The 19,056-nt window shown below is 35.9% G+C and overlaps 2 protein-coding genes and 1 long non-coding RNA gene across 7 annotated transcripts; 1 reads left to right on the forward strand and 2 right to left on the reverse strand.

Moving 5' to 3' along the window:
* The first annotated feature begins 1,232 nt into the window (after nucleotides 1-1,232).
* On the forward strand, nucleotides 1,233-10,818 carry LOC133694627 (AT-hook motif nuclear-localized protein 10-like). Of its 5 annotated transcripts, none has more exons than XR_009842313.1 (6): nucleotides 1,233-1,393; nucleotides 1,895-2,539; nucleotides 3,254-3,306; nucleotides 3,897-4,028; nucleotides 9,209-9,452; nucleotides 10,226-10,361. XR_009842313.1 is itself a non-coding variant. In XM_062116229.1 (6 exons), the coding sequence occupies exons 2-6, from the start codon at nucleotides 1,927-1,929 to the stop codon at nucleotides 10,463-10,465; spliced, it is 1,200 nt and encodes a 399-aa protein (XP_061972213.1). In that variant the 5' UTR covers nucleotides 1,233-1,393; nucleotides 1,895-1,926; the 3' UTR covers nucleotides 10,466-10,818. The 5 variants fall into 5 exon arrangements, 4 of the variants coding, with proteins under 4 accessions (XP_061972213.1, XP_061972214.1, XP_061972215.1 ...); XM_062116229.1 differs by having other exon boundaries at nucleotides 9,209-9,370; nucleotides 10,226-10,818; XM_062116230.1 differs by lacking the exon at nucleotides 1,233-1,393 and adding an exon at nucleotides 1,620-1,816 and having other exon boundaries at nucleotides 9,209-9,370; nucleotides 10,226-10,818.
* A 322-nt stretch (nucleotides 10,819-11,140) lies between these two features.
* On the reverse strand, nucleotides 11,141-13,503 carry LOC133694628 (uncharacterized). The gene is made up of 3 exons (XR_009842315.1): nucleotides 13,269-13,503; nucleotides 11,720-12,959; nucleotides 11,141-11,618 (listed from the first exon to the last, which is right to left on the reverse strand). It is a non-coding gene; the product is annotated as an uncharacterized LOC133694628 (long non-coding RNA).
* Nucleotides 13,504-16,725: 3,222 nt separating this feature from the next.
* LOC133693104 (heavy metal-associated isoprenylated plant protein 28-like) lies at nucleotides 16,726-18,416 on the reverse strand. The gene is made up of 3 exons (XM_062114225.1): nucleotides 18,060-18,416; nucleotides 17,218-17,290; nucleotides 16,726-17,117 (listed from the first exon to the last, which is right to left on the reverse strand). Exons 1-3 carry the CDS (start codon nucleotides 18,063-18,065, stop codon nucleotides 16,921-16,923), a joined length of 276 nt encoding a protein of 91 aa, XP_061970209.1. The 5' UTR covers nucleotides 18,066-18,416; the 3' UTR covers nucleotides 16,726-16,920.
* Between the last annotated feature and the right edge of the window lie 640 nt (nucleotides 18,417-19,056).

The raw sequence follows: 19,056 nt of genomic DNA on the forward strand, positions 1-19,056 counted from the left end.
AGAGGATTTGTTTTTTGTTCCTTGATGGAATAAATAAATGGAGTATTGTTCTGATGAAATGTGTATAAATAAATTCATACAGAAATACCATTTTGTCCTTTTATACGTCCCTAAGATTCCATCTTAATCATGTTGCCAACAGATATCAGACCGACCAAAATTGTGGTCCAAAATTCTAATTACCTATCCAAAACCCAGCAAACTTTATCTTTTTATTTAAATAAATAAATCCTTGCATAGCAATGCATTCTTATGCAATGCACTTGAGGAGGATATAAGATAGATAAAGACCAGCTTCCATTGGTGCAAAGTAATTTTAAAAGTATTTTTTTATTTAAAAATATATTCAAATATTTTTTATATTTTAATATTAAAACTATAAAAAATACTAATTTAATATTTTTCAAATAAAATACATTTTTAAAATTAATACACTCTTAAACACTCTTTTAAGTTTATGTACCAACTACCTTATCTACCAACTTTGTAGATCATGAAATTGTTTAACTATTTAAGGAATGGAAGTATTAATTTTTCTAAAAAAAATTGGGTCTGGTTACTATTTTTTAATATAAAAAACCTCAAATAATAATAAAAAACATGTATTTTTTGTTTTAAAAATACAAAATTCATTCTAGGATTATTATAGAAATAAATTTATTTTATATATTTATATTTTCAACTAAATATATTTATATTTTTTATGTATTCATTTATTTTATCACAATAAATAAAATTATTATTTTTTATAAAAAAATTTATATTTAAAATGACATTAACCAAACATAAAAAATAAAATTTTGGTAAAGATTAGAAAAGAAAAAAGAGTATAATAACCAATTTACAAACCAATTATTAAATTTTAGACATAATGAATTGAAGATAACTTAAAAAATCAAGAAAAAAAAAATTAGCAGAGCCTAATACAAAATTGTCACAAATCCCCCATACTTTCCTCGAGTAGAATAAAAAACTAATCGCCAGGAATTAACATACATGTAAATATTTCTTGAAATTTTTATAGCCTGATCGACACGTGCTCTTTAAAGGATACGAGTACTGGAATTTTATACTCGAGAGAGGAAGAGATGGTTTTGAAAAAAGAGGGAGGGTAATAAAGACGCTGCCGTAAATGAAATAAAAATAATAAATATCTTTTTTGTACGAAACCAAATTTAGGCCTACTTTTTATCTGTCTTTTTGTTTTTTTTTTAATAATAATAAAGTCCTCCCCCTCAAAAATAAAATAAGATTATTTGTAAAAACAAAAACAAAAAAGTGTTTGAATTAAATTATTAACTTAATATTTAGATCGAGAAATACCCTTCGCAGCTCTTCATTTCCTCCACCCCTTGTGAAATTTCTTCCTCTTTTACTTTCTCCTAATTTACCGGTAAGTTTATGTTTGTTTATTTATTTTTCTTTTTTTCCTTTTTAATTTTGGAAATAAAAGAAATTTATGATGAATTTCTTTATCCTGATTTGTTGCCTTTTCTGATTTCTTGTAATCCAATTTTTCTGTCCATCTACACGAAAAAAAATAAAAATCTGTGGTCATAAAAACAAGGATCCCTACTTCAGTTTTAGCAGTTATTTTTATATTATATTAGATATATATATTTTTTAATTTTATGGGTTTACTGGATTCTTGTCTAGATTTTGTGTCCCCTAGATTTACTGGGATTCTTCTGTTTCCAATTTAGTTATTGTTTTTTTTTTCCTTCTAAAATTTAAGACAAATTAAAGATCTCTCGCCACCATTAAAAAAAAGAGGGAAAGCCACTTACTTCTTTCTGTCTTACACAGTTCAGTTGAGGTCACTAAGTATTTTGAATTTTAAAGTGTGAATTTTGAGGTTTTTTTACTGATCTGAAATGATTTTTTTTTTGGACAGAGGTTGTCTGAAAATTTAGACGAGAAAGAAAGATGCCGGGATCGGAGACAGGAGTGATGACAAGCAGGGAGCCTTTTAGCGTGACAGGACTCCAACAAAAAACAGCGGTACAATCACAGCCGTTTATACAAAACATGCGTTTAGACTTCGGTACTGACGGTACTGCTGTTTACAAACCGATATCCACCGTCACTACCACTTCCGCGGTGTCACCTACCTACCCGCCTGGAGGAGGGGAAGGACCGGCTGGTGGGGCGGTGGTATCTCCTCACGGGATTGATGTGAATATGGGAGGAGGGATTGGAGGAGAGTCAATGAAAAGAAAGAGAGGGAGACCAAGGAAGTATGGGCCAGATGGCACTATGGCATTAGCTCTTGCATCTGCACCTCAGTCTGTTGCTGTAACCCAACCAACAAGTACAGCCACTGGAGGTGGTTTCTCTTCTCCTCCAGCTCAGACTCACCCTCTTGTTTCTCCTCCTCCTCCTCCCCCACCTCCTGGATCTGATATTGGTGTCGTTGGTGCTGCTGGTGTTGTTTCTTCTTCCCCTGTCACTCTAGGAGGATCAGTGTCGCCAACTGGGGCGAAGAAAGCCAGAGGCAGACCTCCTGGTTCCAGCAAAAAACAGCAACTTAATGCTCTGGGTAATGCTACTGACTGCTATATTTATCTTTTTTTAATAAATCTTATAATATAATTATAACATAGTGTGTGTGTGTGTAGTTTTTATTAAAATCAAATCTATCATGCTGGTCTGGTCCTGCTTCGGTGATTATTATTATTATTATTGTTGTTTTTGTTTTTGTTTTTGTTGTTTTTTTTTGACAGCTGAGATGCAACAAGTAAAACTGTAAAAGTAAGAGAATAATATTAAGGATTGATTAAGGGATATTGGAGGTTAATTAAAACTTAATAATACCGAAGGGAAGGTGATGTGGGTTGTGCTGGTCTTGAGATCATTTCATGATCTGACACGTGGTTGATTCTTATTGGCTTCTCAATATTACTTGTCTACCCCTTATTTATTATTTCTTATATTGGGAAAATCCAATTATTTCTTTTAATTTTATTCTCCTACACAGTTTATTGGTGGTGGTTTTTTTTTTTATTGAAATAAAAACAATAAAATTCCTTTAATAATTTTTTTTCTCATGATTTTTTCTTCTTAACAATATCTTCATGCTATATCTATCAGAGTAAGAATAATATTTTTTGTTAATGCCAATTGCAGAATGCTGCCAGCATTTTTTTTTCCCTCTTCCCTCTTTCTGTGTATATGTCTCGAATTTAAGATATTTTCATTTTCATATGAATACTGTGCTGTAATTATTTGCTCGCATAAATTTTTCTTTTTGCAGGATCAGCTGGGTTTGGATTCACTCCACATGTTATCACTGTGAAAGCTGGAGAGGTCTATACTGTCCTTGTATTTCAACCTTTTTTTTTCATTTTTTCTTGCTGCTTCTGGCGGTCAATTTTAGTTGTTGATTGCTACTCATCATGACCCCATTATTATTTTTATAAAAAAATAATAATTTTATAGGCATTACCTTAACTTAATTTTGAGTTATTATTAGCTTAGATTATGTAGGCCGAATTGATAGCAAGGCATATCTATGTCATTCTATAAAACCTAAGAAACTCTGTCAATGTAGCATGGTGTTATAGTAGGACAACCAACCTTTCCCTGCTCCTAAACCCAAAGATAGAGAGAGGAAATGCTGGCATGCTTATAAATTTGAATATAATAATAGCTATGTATTTCAGTTAGAAGTTCCTTATTTCATCATGTTTCTATGAAAGAGTTCACAGAATCATGTGTTATGCTGTGTTATCATGGATATATAAAGTCAGGTTTTCATAGCTTTTATTTCATCATAGAAACAATTTGGTTTTCTTTCCATCTAATTGTTTTGTTGTTCTTTTGTTGTTAAACTTGTGCTTATCAGTCTGTAGTTTAGCTTAATAATTGCTGATTGACTTTTATTTATTCCTTTCAAGGATATTTCGTCGAAAGTTATGTCATTTTCTCAGCATGGTCCAAGGGCTGTTTGTATCTTGTCAGCAAATGGTGCCATATCTAACGTAACTCTTCGCCAACAGGCCACATCTGGAGGAACTGTAACTTATGAGGTGGGTGACATTGCAAAACTTCAGTTTAAGCTTCCCACCAACAGAAATTGTCTGAGAATTAATAATAGTAGTTTTTTTTTTAAAAAAATTCTTAGAAAGGTGAAGCTGAAGTTCAATGATACTGTAATCTGTGAACGCGTAGGGACTTTAATGTTCTTGTTCAAAGTGATAATTTGATTTGATTCTCTGTTGGGAGGCATAGAAAGATATCTGGGTTGTGAGCTGTAAGAATCGGTTTTGTAGTGTTGAATTCCTGCCCAACTTATTCATGCAACTTGATGATTCATATTCATGAAAGTAGATGATTCACGATCACAAGGGCTCACTTTATGCTGCTCCTTGTTTTCTCTTGAAAGTACCATTTGTATTAGAGAACAAATAGGTCCAGGATAGATGGCTGCGATCTTTAAACATGTGCAGAACATGAATGAATTTTTCTTACAATGTCAGTTCTTTTATGGAAATTTTGCTTTTCATTACTATAGCATTGCAGGTCAATATGTTTCCATGTACAGCTGTTTCAATTGAGTACTGGAGACAATTTTCATTGCTGATTGTTAGAATTCAGCATCAGCTATGACTTAGAATTTAGAGTTTGTAAGAAATGTAAGATTGTTAGAATTCTGCAATGCTAGATCATTATCTATTAGAGTTCTATCATTGTGAGGAGTTAGTTAGTTGATTAGTTTTCATCTTAGTTAGATAAGGATAAAAATCTTAGTCTACGTAGGACTTGTAAGGCTATATATAGCCACCTTAAACATTGAAAAATATATATAAGAAAGCATAAGAAAATAATAAAGAGAAAGTGTTAGCTACTTTGTTTTTCTTAGAGTAAAACCAACACGAGTTTTGTTCAACAATTGGTATCAGAGCCTATAGATTGAAAAGGAGGGCCAATAGGTTGGGAAGAAAAGGCACACGTGAAGCAGCAATGTCTTTGGCATATCTCTCGAAACAGTGACAGAAGCAGATTTAAGCTTGGAGAATAAACCCGAAGCAGCAGTGGCCTCCTGTAACAACGAAACAATCCAGCAGTGACGCTTGTTGTCCAGCAGCTTGTAGCAAACATGGCAAACGTGGCAGACATTAACGCCAGCAACAGTAGTCTTTGATGAGCAGATCACGTTCCAGACTACAGCCTTCTCATTCATGGCAGTAGCTTGTAGCAGATGATCCAGCAGTAGCAAGCAACGTAGCAAGCAAATTAAGACAGCAGACTTCAGCAGTTGACAAACATGAAAGTAGCAGTAAGAACACAGACGCGTAGCGGTAGCAGTGAATCTTGCAGCATCGACACCACAACAGGTACAAAGGCATAGACAACAACAATAGTTTCCTTGTAGTAGCATACAATATAAGCAACAAGTCAGCAGCACACACCAGCCAAGACAACAGTAGCATAGGCAGTAACAGACACAGGAGATCTTCAAATTGTTGGAGGGATTAAGAAGCTTAACAATCAGAATTACAGTACATGGTCAACATGCATGATGTCTTCCATGCAAGGCCAAGATCTGTGGGAAGTAGTCAATGGCAATGAAAACACAACCAAATGGAGGTCTGCACAAGTAAAAGATTAAAGTTGGTAAGGCAGTGTTTGCCTTGAAAACCACAATTGAAGAGGATGTGTCGGAGCACATTCGAGATGCTACAACGCCAAAAGAAGCATGAGACACCCTTGCTTGTCTTTTCTCAAAGAAGAATAATGCTAGATTGCAACTTCTCGAGAACGAGTTGTTGTTGATGACACAATGAGACATGACGATTCCCCAATGCTTTAATAAGGTGAAATCAACATGTCATGAGATTTTCAAATTAGAACTTGAAGCAGCTATTGGTGAAACAAGGATGAAAAGAATAATCATCCATGATTTAAAACCCAAATATTGGAGTTTTGTTTCTATAGTACAAGGATCACATACTCAACCATCATTACTTGATTTTGAAAATTTGCAGATCAAGAAAATATAGCAAAGCAAATAGCAGGAGTCTTGTTGAAGGGTGAAGAGAAAGCACTCTACATCAATAATGACAGGAGTAAACAGTGGCGTACTCGCGAAGACAGAAACCACAATTGGCACACTGATGGTGAATCCAATAAAGATAATGATAAGGAAAAGAATTATCAAAAGGAAGGGAAGCTTTCATCAAGGTGGATCTTCAAAGAATTATGGCAATAGCAAAAGATTTGAAGGTAGATGCTATAATTGTGGAAAGAATGGTCACATGAAGAAAGATTGTTGGTTTAAGAAGTCAACAAAAAACAATGCTGCTATTTTAAGTTTGGAAAAGCAGGTTGAAGATGAATGGAATGCTGCGGCATTATTTGCCATAGAAAGGGAAGAAATTAACATTGATAACTACAATCAAAGATTGAATTAATTATGAAAGTGATTGGATTGTTGACTCTCTGTATTCTGATCACATGACAAGTGATAAGCAAAAGCTACAACATTTGACAAAACACGAAGGAAGCCACCATAACTTATGATTACACTTGAAGGAGAAGTAGGGAGAAAGATTCACTGCTTGTGCACTCATAATAGGGGAGAATATAGTTCAAATGAAATCTCTTTATATTTGTGAGAATTTCATATAAGTCACTAGTACATTTGTGCAAATACACCACAATGAAATGGAGTGGTTGAGAGCAAAAATCGACATCATGCAGAAATCTGTTGAAGCATGTTACATGAAAAGAATGTAACAAGAAGATTTTGGGCTGAAGCAACGAGGACTACTACTTATGTAATCAATAGACTCTCTTAAAAGATGTTAGAGTTTATATAACCTTGTGAGAAATTATGGAATACAAAGCCTATGATTATCTATTTTTGAGTATTTGGTTGTGTTTGTTATGTATTTGTCTATAGCCATCCATACAACAAATTTGACAAGAAAGCTGTTAGATGTATATTTGTGGGATATGATAGCCAAAGAAAAAGGTGGAAATGTTGTGTGATCCTACGACATGAAGGTTCTAATGTAGTGTTTGATGAGATGAAGCATCATTTTGGTGGTCTTTAGATAAAAGGGTGATTCTGGATTCCAAAGAGTTTGAAGAAAGGCTACAACAACAGAATGATGAATAAGCTATACAGGTTCAACCAAGTTCAAAAAAACCTAAAGGAGTATATGATAATGTTATTGAAAAGCAAGGAATTTATCATAATCCTTGGCATAATGGTGTCTATCAACAACAAATAGATGAACGTTGTACAATAGAAGAATCACCTCCACAAACACATCTCAGAAGGTCAACGAGAGTTCGTAAGACAAACTTTAAATATGCCAATGCAGCCATAATTGAAGAAGAAAGTGAAAGGAAGCTGAAACATTTGAAGAAGCATCAGATAGCTTTGAATGGATTAAAGTGATGAAAGAAGAGGTCAATGCGCTAGAACAAAATCAAACCTGAGATATTGTGCCTAAACCAAAAGATGTGAAACCTATATCTTGTAAATGAGTTTACAAGATTAAGCATTGAGCAAATGGGTCGATTGAAAGGTATAAAGCTTGTTTGGTTTGGACTATGATGAAACATATAGTCTAGTAGCAAAACTCACAATTGTACGAGTTTTACTTGCATTTGTAACAAACAAGAATTGAAGACTATGGCAGATGGATGTGCAAAATGCATTTCTTCATGGGGAGTTGGATCGAGAAATTTACATGAATCAACCATTGGGTTTTTAGAGTAAAGATCATCCTGAGGATATGTGCATCGAGAAAGGCATTATACGGAATAAAACAAGCATCAAGAGCTTGGTATGGTAAGATTGTTGAATTCTTTATTCAAAGAGGATATTTAATAACACCTCCAAATTCCATCTTGTTTGTGAAAGTTAATGAAGGAAAGGTAGCTATTGTACTAGTTTATGTGGATGATTTGATCATAATCGGTGATGACAAGTAAGAAATTCTCCAAACAAAAGAGAATTTGTTAGTTTGTTTCAGATGAAAGAACTTGGAGAACTCAAGCATTTTCTTGGGTTAGAGGTTGATCGTACATAAGAATATTTGTTTGCCAACAGAAATATTCAAGAAATCTATTAAAAAAGTTAGGAATGCTTGGTTGCAAGCCAGTTTAACACTAATGGAACCAAACGAAGGAAAAAACTTAACAACAATGTATCAGTAATTGGTAGGTAGTTTGATCTACTTAACCTTGACTAGATTGAATATTTTGTATGTAGGTGGTGTAATGAGTCGTTACATGCAAAATCCAAAGAATAATTTAGAAGCAAAATCCAAAGAAGTCTAATTTGGAAGCAGTTCGAAGAATGTTGAGACATGTAAAGAGTACAATTGGCTATGACATTTCATACAAGAAAAAGTACAAATTGCAATTTGGTTATTGTGATGCTAATTATGTAGGAGATCATGACACCTGACGATCTACAAATGGTTATTTGTTTAAGATTGGTGTAGTAAGGGACAACCAACAGTATCCTTATCAACAACAGAAGCATAATATCAAACAGAAAAAATGGCAACTCAAGAAAGTTCTTGATTTGCACCAACAAGTAGAGTATGAAGTAATGTTGTATTGTGATTATCAATTGGTAGTTCATTTGACAGAAAATCCAGTGTTTCATTCAATGACAAAACATGTGGAAATATATTATCATTTAATTAGAGAAAAATTATTGCAACAAGAAATTGAGATGAGATTGATCAAGATAGATAAACAAGTTGGAGACTTATTTATAGAAGGCTTAAGCACTTGTAAATTTGAATCTTTTCAGCATCATCTTAATGTAGTAAAAACAAGGGACATATGATATTGAGAGGGAGTGTTAGAATTCAACATCAACTAGGACTTAGAATTTGAAGTTTGTAAGAATTCTAAGATTGTTAGAATTCTGCAATACTAGATCATTATCTATTAGAGTTTTATCATTGTTAGGAGTTAGCTAGTTGATTAGTTTTCATCTTAGTTAGATAAGGATAAAAAAATTAGTGTGAATAGGGACTTGTAATGCTATATATAGTCACCTTAAACATTTAGAAATATATATAAGAAAGCATAAGAAAATAATAAAAAGAAAGTTTTAGCTGTTGTGTTTTTCTTAGAGCAAGATCAAAAGTGAGTTTTGTTCAACATTCTAGTCCACCTCTAACCAAATTCTTCACTCATTGTTTCTTTTCAAAATTTTTGCTCTTTCTCAACGCAGGGAAGATTTGAAATTCTGGCACTCTCTGGTTCATACCTGCCATCGGAAAATGGGGGTCAAAGGAGCAGATCTGGAGGTTTAAGCGTGTGTTTATCTGGCCCAGATGGACGGGTGCTAGGTGGTACTGTAGCTGGTCTTCTAGTGGCTGCAGCCCCAGTACAGGTCAATTAGCTATTCTCTTATCATTATAGTTTTATAATGGCATTTTTGGAGGAACTAAGGAAATGATGTGCTCGTCGTCCAAGTATGTCCCTACACACTTGCACTTCCTACGAGTTCATTTTATGTGTTAACTTTGGGTTTTCCTTCTAATTCTGCAAAATTTTGTGGGCCACCATAATAGTTGAGATCGGATTTACAATGAATCCCTTTGCCCCACATTCTTCTTTAGATGTTCTTTCCAAATGATGGAATGCAATTTCCAATTTGGAAAGCATATTAACCACGGAACCATTCCAAATTAAAACAAATTAATATCATTTGTTAACTATAAGTGGAATATTTTATCAATTATTTATGCAAGGCTGAAAATTGTGAAGACAATTTCACTGTAGTTTTAAGCAGTTTATCTTTACCTCCTAGAATATCTGATCTTGTAAAAGTTACATTCGATTGCAGTGCATTCCTTGATATTTTCATCAGAATTTCCCATGTAGTCGTAACTTTATATCTTGTTACATGTTAGCATTCACTAGCAGTCATTTTGTGATAGTTTTATGAGGGATGCTTGTTAGGCACTGTTTCTATGTGTTTGCGCAGCCATGTCAAAAAATAATCTCAATCCAAAAATTAAGCTAACTTTTATATACCCACCATTACTTTATACGTTTCTAATACCATGTCAAATAATTTTCTCAACCAATTTTAAGTTAGGTGAAGTTTCGAGAATAATTTTTATTACTCTTTAACAACGAGCACTTGAGCTTGTTGATGCTTGAATACTGCTTTTCTTACCATTTTTACCCAGCATCAGTGTGTCTAACAGCAAATGATACCGAGCCATCATTTTCATTGCAGGTAGTTGTGGGTAGTTTCGTTGCTGATGGTCGCAAGGAATCAAAGACAGCAAACCACACTGAACCATCATCTGCAACATCAAGGCTTCCTCCAAGAGGTGGATCGACTGGGGTGAGCAGCCCACCATCACGTGGGACTCTCAGTGAATCATCAGGTGGTCCTGGGAGTCCACTGAACCAGAGTACTGGAGCCTGCAATAACAGTAACCCACAAGGCATGTCAAGCATGCCATGGGAATAAATCCTTTCAGCTTCAGGTTTCTAATTTGTGTAGAAGGCGTGACTCTAAGAGGTCTGGAGTCTCGTTTGTAATTTAAGTCGTGTTAGTAAAAATAAGACTACAGAATATAACTTGGTTTTGCTTGGTGGATAGGGTCAATTAGGTTGTGAGATGTTCTGAGGTTGTGAAGTCGTTTAGAAGGCGTTAGATGGAGATGATTAGCTTGACTTGTGTTGACTTGTGGTAGTAGGAGGCATCTTCTTGCTGCAGTTATCGTTGCCCATATGCAATGGTTATCAATCCTTGTTTACCTGACGATCAAGACCTTGCAGGTGCTAGTTTTAATTTAAGATGTTGTCGTCATATGTTCTTCATTCTTCATGTCCATGAATTTTTTCAATTTTTTTTCAATTTAATTTTTTTTCTGTAAATTGGCACCTTTTCTCTGGGGACTGCACACCCTCACACACAGTAAATAGCTCAGTAAACTTCCTGAATAAATAAATAAAAAGAGAACAAAGGAGGTCCAAGCATCGAAAAACTACCAAGTGGGAATTTTAATTCCTACTCCCCAGGCATTGTTGGAGAAGTTCAAGCTTTACTCAACAATGAAAGTGGAATCAGTTTAAATTTGGCCTGCACATGAGCTTATTTGTGGAATTGGTCGAGTTTTAGCAGATCGATTGACGCACCAAATCGAACTAATAGGCCTAGGCCTAACATCTTAGAGCTTGGCTCGACATTTTCCCACAAAAGGGAAAAAAGGTCGTTTTAAAATGAAACAAACAGTACAGGAGTACATTGGTTGATGCCAAGATTTTAACTCTCGGCTCTCTTCAACAGAAAAGGCAATGAAAAGAATCCGATGGCAAATGTTTGCCAAAACCATGCTCTTGCATTTGCAGGATCCAGCCTTTTTGTCATTTGCCATGCATATAAAGCCTCACCCATATGGGCTGCCATAGAAAAAACAAACACTGCCCTGTGTCTCCTAAAAGTGGCCCCGGTCCTATGTCTGGCAAGTAGCAGTACCGAAAAATGGAATCATTCCAATCACAACATAGAGCCATGCATATATGGTAGGTCGATCCAATGTCTTCCTTTTCCTCTCCTGCCAGTATGAGATAGTGGCAGCCATGGCTTTCAGGAACGAGAAGTAGTGGGTCACTCCAACCTGCTTGAAATACACTCAGCAATACAGTGATTACAATATCAGAAACAGGCATATCAATCAAACTCATCATTTTCATAGAACAGCAAAGAAAGAAAAGAAACCTTTTTTTCTGCAGTATAATTGTGCATAATTTGCAGCCTCTTTGACTTGATTTCCAGGCATGCAACCAGCAAGAACGTCGAGCAGAAAATACGATATTTTGAAACTACCATGTACACTTCAGCAGGAAATATCAATGGCTGAGGAAGCCACCGTTGGTTCAACCACAGGTATAAGACTATATAGATAGCCCAGAAAATCATTCCAGCATAAGAGCATGTGGAACAGATAAACTATCCTTTGGTACATCATAACCCATCCTTCTAAGCAGTGGCTGAAGGAATTCAAAACTGTTGATCGGAGACCCTGATAAGGTAGCAGGTTAGTTCCTTAATCCATTTCCACCGAAAACATCATTCTATGTATTGAAGCCAATTCATCTCATATTGTCAACTTTTTATTCAGGATTAAAATATGGCTGGCCAGCGGCTACTGGATGCCCTCCATTATTGGGAACGTCATTCAAAAGTCCCATGCCTGCCAATATTAGTACAAGCAAGGTTATCCACATAAAACCAGTCTGTTTTCACATTTACATTACCAACTTTGGATGGCAGAAGACCCAACTTGGCAAAGGATATGATCCTTGGAAAGCGCCTTTCTTCGCCCAGTCCATAGATAGCAGCAGGGCGAATCACATATGTAGAAGGATGTTTTCCATTGTTCTTCCTATACAGCCCATAAAACTATTTTCCTATTATGAAAACTAGATAGTTACGGCTGAATGCCTTTCAAGTTCTAAATCATCCCCCTTTTCTAGCTCAACATTGTCAGATGCTACCAACGAAGAAAGACTAATTAGCTTTACTCCATTTTTCCGAGCAGTTCTCTTCATCCCAGAAAAATAGAGAAATGCATAACAATAGAATCACAGGGACCATGGGACATGAGGAATCTTGAGAATCATTTACTCGCTTGAAGGACGAGCATTCTGCTTCAGAAGCAATTGTTTTATGCGATTGATTTGCTATGCCGGTATGGATCAACATGGTCATCAATAGGCAAGTAAGGTAAGCTCTCGTTGCCATTCACAATCTCCTTTCCACCAAATACAACATTATATGTACCCACATAAACCGGAGCATTTCTTTCCCCAACATGCCATAAGAAGCAAGGTGGAAAACACAATCGGCCCCACGTAAGGCTTTATCAACATCTTGTTTTCGATTAAGATCCCGTGTATCATCACAATCTTGGGAGCTTAGCAGGTTGCAAGACATACAAAAATCCAAGCGACTTGTCCTAGCAGTTGAGAATGAATTCAGTGAATGCTTGGTTTAAAGTCTAGACCAAATAATTATTGATAGAAATCCAGCAACAAAGAATGTATTGATGGAAATGCTCTTAAAATTCTTGCAAAGTGACTGAATTCACTACTTCGGACCTTAAAATTGAATCGTTTACTATTATTCACTAAATTGATTAATGTTTACTAGATCTTTTCAATTTAAATCTGATTTGCTCATAATCAAAAGCAGGGGGGTTGACAAAATACTAAAAAAGGCAGGAATTCATGAATGATTGGCTGGAATAAATAAAGGGTGATGGAACCTTGAATGCAGTGAACTCCATGGCTATTGAGGTCATCAGACCATGGAGAAGTAGGCCAGAAATCAAAGGCTCGCACCTCGACGGACCAGCTTCAGACACAAGGCGGATCCCACGAAGCTCAATCCACCAGTGACCACGAACGTGCTGTCTACTTCTTACACAGGGACACAACAGTGCATCAACTGCTAAGGGTCAACTGTGGACTCAAATAGTTTAGGAAAAACTACATATCAACTTTAAATGGTTATCCTAGTAATTAAGGAAGTATACTCATTTCTTTAGTTTTTTGAATTCAAACTTTAGGGTTAATGTTGTAACCCAATTTTGAATTCATCAAGATTTTCTCGAATGATATTTTATTTCTATTATTATTTATAAATATCCAAAAAAATTAAGAAAAATTTTAAAATTCAAAAATATATTTTTCTTGAGTCAACCGCATCTTTCCATCAAAACCGAGTCCACCGGGTCAATACGGGTCAAACCATGTCGACCAGGGTAAAAAATGAGTTTCAGGCCGTTACGGATCAAAACCGTCATTTTCGGTCAAAACCAAGTCCACCGAGTCAATACGGGTCAAACCATGTCGACCAGGGTAAAAAATAAGTGTCGGGTCGTTTTGGGTCAAAACCGTCATATTCGGTCAAAACCGAGTCCACCGAGTCCATACGGGTCCAACCATGTCGACCAGGGTAAAAAATGAGTTTCAGGCCGTTACAGGTCAAAACCGTCATTTTCGGTCAAAACCAAGTCCACCGAGTCAATACGGGTCAAACCATGTCGACCAGGGTAAAAAATGAGTTTCAGGCCGTTTCGGGTCAAAACCGAGTCCACCGAGTCAATACGGGTCAAACCATGTCGACCAGGGTAAAAAATAAGTGTCGGGTCGTTTTGGGTCAAAACCATCATATTCGGTCAAAACCGAGTCCACCGAGTCCATACGGGTCCAACCATGTCGACCGGGGTAAAAAATGAGTTTCGGGCTGTTTCGGGTCAAAACCGTCATTTCCAACCAAAACCGAGTCCACCAGGTCAATACGGGTCAAACCATGTCGACCAGGGTAAAAATTGAGTTTCGAGCTGTTTCGGGTCAAAAACCATCATTTTCGACCAAAACCCGGTTCACTAGGTTGATACCCATCAAAAGTTTTTTTTCCCAGTGTTTCAACATAATTTTCGGTCATTAAAATGGATTTTTAGCGGTTGAATCAGGTTTTTCTAATACTAAATTGATTTTTTAATTTTATCTATATAAATATATATTATTATACATAAGAAAAAAAAAATAAATAAAAAAAATAAAAAAATTTTGTCAAACGGCGCAACGCGTTGCGCCGAAAGCAAACGATGATTAAAAAAATGCCGAAAGCAAACGGTGATTAAAAAATAAGATTTGTGAGAATTTAAAGATTTCCATGTCTCCCTATGACTGGCTATAAATAGCCAGTGACAGTTCGCTATAGAGGGGGAAGAAAGAAAAGAAAGGAAGAGAAAGAACTGTGAATAATTTTTTTAGTTTTTCTTCACGAGAGTAGGATATTGTTTAAAAAAAAAACAATTTGAAAAATACCAAATATATCCCGACACATCTCAGCCTTTGAAATATTCCAAGATTTGATCCCGTTGCGCCACGTCATCCGGTGTACCGAGCTTTCGGTGCACCGCGCCACACCAGATCAAAGCTCCGCTCATCCAGACCGTCCGATCAATCTGCAAATCTAGCCAATCACAACCATCCGATCGTTTCATCCGAGATCCAACGGCGTACAGTGTTCAGTGGTACCGGTGTACCATACACGCGTTCACACCGTAGCACTTCTCAGACTCCCTCTCTCCTCTCGCTGGCGACGCTCTCTCTCTCATCCGATCTCCACTTTCCGGCCGTCTCCAGCCTCCGCACCACCACAGAAAGGTTTCTCCCCTGCTGTAAAGAAAAACCCCGGTGTTTTTCAGCGTTTTCTCCGCCTCATCTGGCCGGAAAAAGGCCGCGATTTTCGTCGGCCACCGAAGCTTCAAGTCGTTGATTCTCCTCCGTCGGCCATCAACGGCCATCGAGACCACCACCATCAGAATCCTAGACATCAGATCTACCAGGATTGACCATCGGTTGGTCAGAAATCTCGCCGGAAAATTTCGCCGCCGCCAACAGTAGCCGGGCGTGAGTCACACGCGCCGCCAGTGGCATTTTTGTAATTTTCGGAGAAATCCGAGGGTATTTCAGTCTTTTACTTATACAGTGACACTTAGGTAAATTTTTTGAGATTTCTAACATTTTTTTATCTTGTATATAAATTTTCTTGCATATAAAAAACAATAAAACAAAAAAAATATAAAAAACAACGTGGTTCCAACACCCATTTTATCATATTATTGTTCGTGGGTCATGTAAATACCAAATATAGATTATGTCCATTATTTTTTTTGGTAACCCAGACGTAATTCTCCTTTTTAGGGTTAAAACGTCAGTTTTTAGACGAGTCTCCTAATTTTTAGGGACTGATGTCATTTTTAACGTGTCTCCTATTATTAGGGACCGACGTTAACCATTTGAAAAAAAAACAAATTACCAATAAACCCAAAATATAATGGATTATATCCATTATTTCTTTTGGTAACCCAGACGTAACTCTCCTTTTTAGGGACAAACGTCAATATTTTAGACAAGTCTCCTAATTTTTAGGGACTGATGTCATTTTTAACGTGTCTCCTATTTTTAGGGATCGACGTTAATCATTTAAAAATAATTACAAATAAGCCCAAAATATAATCGCATTTGAATCAAACAAAAAACACACAAGTAAGGGTAACCTTTCTATTGAAAGAATGTTTTAAGAGTGGTGTCTACCTTCCCTTAATCATAACTAACCCCGTACCCGAATCTCTGAGACCAGTGTCTAATTTGGAATTTCTAGTTCCTTCAAATTACTAGATGGCGACTTCAATAAAATCTTTATTTTTCCCAATCGAGAGAAAAGCTCTTTTTGTTAAATAAACAAAAAAGTGGGAGCCGTCACCCGACATCGTGTATCGACAGTTAACATCCGAAAATATTTATTAAATTATCTAAATGCACGACTTATGTCGAGGTACGCCTATGAGATTATCTGAAAAGGGGCATAGTATTAGGTGACGCGTAAACTAGTCTCAAAATATCCTTAATCTTAATCCAAAAGAAATTGAGAGAATATTTCGTTGTCTAATTCTCAATTGGACGTCATGCGGCTGAGTTTCTATACAGAATATGAATGGGACAGAGACAAGGGGGGTTGCAAAAAAGATTCATCTTCAAACTTAACCCCAACTGGCCATCACACAATCGACACTTCCGATTTTCTTCTCCTCGGCACCAAATTCTCATTTCCATTGCATTGAGTTAACATTAACAAGGAAGACACTTTGAAAATAGAAGTATTTAAAATATAAAAAAAGAAGAAAAGATAAAGGAAAAGAAAGAGTATGGCTCTGCAAAATTCAGGACTCTTCTATTTCACTCTATGTATCATCATTCAACATGTAACAGTTCCTTTCAAAAAGAAAAGGAGAAGGGGAAGGGGAAGGGGAAAGGGAAAGGAACAATAAAAGATGAAGGCACAAATCACAACCGTGGTATATGATAAAAAAAAAAAAAAAAAGGAAAAGAAGTAAAATAGTCTTAGAAGAAGTTGAAGTTGTTGAATCTCAAGCTTCCATAACTTGCACTTGCATAAACACTGAGAAGCTCATCTTGGGTAGACCAGAAATCAGCTTTAAGACCACCTCTTCTTATGGCTTTAAGTATTTTGTTCCGGTGTACATATCCAGTGACCATCACTTTCTGACTACTAACATCCACCTCCACTTTCTCTATTCCTGAAGGTAAAATGAATAACTTAAGCAAGGTATCGAAACTGTATACAATCACATAAAAATATTAGATCAAAGAGAGATCTAGAACAAACTCGATCAGTACCTTTCAATTTTGACAGGCATTTCCTCAGTCTTTTCTCATGTATGCCAACCATCTCCACCTTCAATTCGACAGTCTGCAAAATGACATTACATGGCTAAATTAATATAAATGATAAGGTAAAGGAACATACATGAAAATGACAGCTGGCATTGTTCTTTGAAATTTTTCTGGGAGAGTGATGGTGTATCAAGGACTAATGTACACTACTTTTCCTTTTAACAAAGGGCACTTCCTCCAATGGGAGCTAAGAATTTCTCTTTTTCTATATGTATTTTACCCCCCTGGAACAATGCTACTTAGTTCCAAACTAGGATAAAGCACTCCCTTCAAGATTAAAATGGTGATCGAGAATTTAGTAGTTTTTGTTTAAATTTTGTTTTTTGAAAATATTAAAATAATAAATTTTTATTTTTTAAAATTTATTTTTGATAATAACATATTAAAACAATGCAAAAATACTAAAAAATTTAATTTAAATTTTAACAATAAATTGAAATTCATTCCCAAACACTCTCGGTGTTCGTTTGACAGCACTGTGAACCAGCAATCTATGTTTTGCCAGCAAAAAAAAAATTGTTTTTAGCTAACGGTGTCCAAGTAAGAGATTTTGGTCGAAAGACAAAATCTTAATTTAGTTGGCCGTCGAACCATTTCTAGGACATGGATCTTCATTAGCATGAGAGAACTTATTTCGGGTGACTGGTGAGCATGAAAGGACCAAGATTTTGGTGGCATTAATTTGAGAAAAGGAACTGTCTTAATTCTAAATTTCTAAGATATAGAGAAACGTTTATAATAAAAAACTGCATGAAGCAAATCAAGAAAGGGAAAAGAAATGGTACCTCCATGAAGAATTCTGATTGGAAATGATGATAGAATAATGATCTAGAGATGATGAGATAAAAAGGGAAAGAAACAAACAAGGACAGGATACAAATGGAACGATGAGCTGGAGAATGAATGCAACAGAAGGGGAATGTCAGGCTCTTATATAGCAGGGGGAGGGGGGGGACATGAAAAAAGATGGAATAAACAATAAAGTAGGTTTCTAGTCTTCTGCTTCCAAGGACTCGATGAAATCATCTGCTTTTCTTTTTCAAAGAGAGACAGACACATAGACATGACATGTAAGCCAGACAACTTGAACACCGTTAAGGTACTGAGAAGTGGGCTCGAAGATCCAAGACTCAAAGACAAAGAGAGTAGTTCCCTCTGCCCAAAGCAATGTGAGTTTCAAGCATTTTAAATGATTGGGTTTGACGAGTCCAACCAAATTGCCTTTATTTTCATGTGGGGATGGCAATTGGCAATGAGGCAAATTAGGATTAGGAAACCTGAAAAGATTCACAAGCAGATCTTGACCATCTATGTAATCGAACAACTTGGTAAACTCATGATCGATTCCTGGTGGGTCCAAGCTCTGGTGTTACCATGTTCTTTTCTTGACGGAGCACCCTTGTTCCTCATCAATGGCATGGGTTCCTAAGATACCCATTTTTATAAGAGAGTTATGGTAGTCTCCCCTTTATACAGGCTTCATACTTGTCTTTAACGAGGGCTCGAACATGAGGTTCCGAAAACGAAAAGGAGATTGACAAACCACACAGCAAGTTTGGTATTTTCAATCAGAATTGTTAGCTTTGCCCTTGATAGATCGTTTTCTTTCTCTTTTCTTCAAGATGAGGCAAGCATTTTTTTTTTCATGTAAACATATTCAAATCATAAAAAAATACTAAAAAAATACTAATTTAATGCTTTTTCAAATTAAAAATATTTTTTTAAAAATTAAAAATAAAAACAAAAACTATATTAAACAATCATGCAACTCGGTGCATCACA

This window comes from Populus nigra, chromosome 5 (genome assembly GCF_951802175.1).
Source record: "Populus nigra chromosome 5, ddPopNigr1.1, whole genome shotgun sequence".
Classification (NCBI taxonomy): domain Eukaryota; kingdom Viridiplantae; phylum Streptophyta; class Magnoliopsida; order Malpighiales; family Salicaceae; genus Populus; species Populus nigra.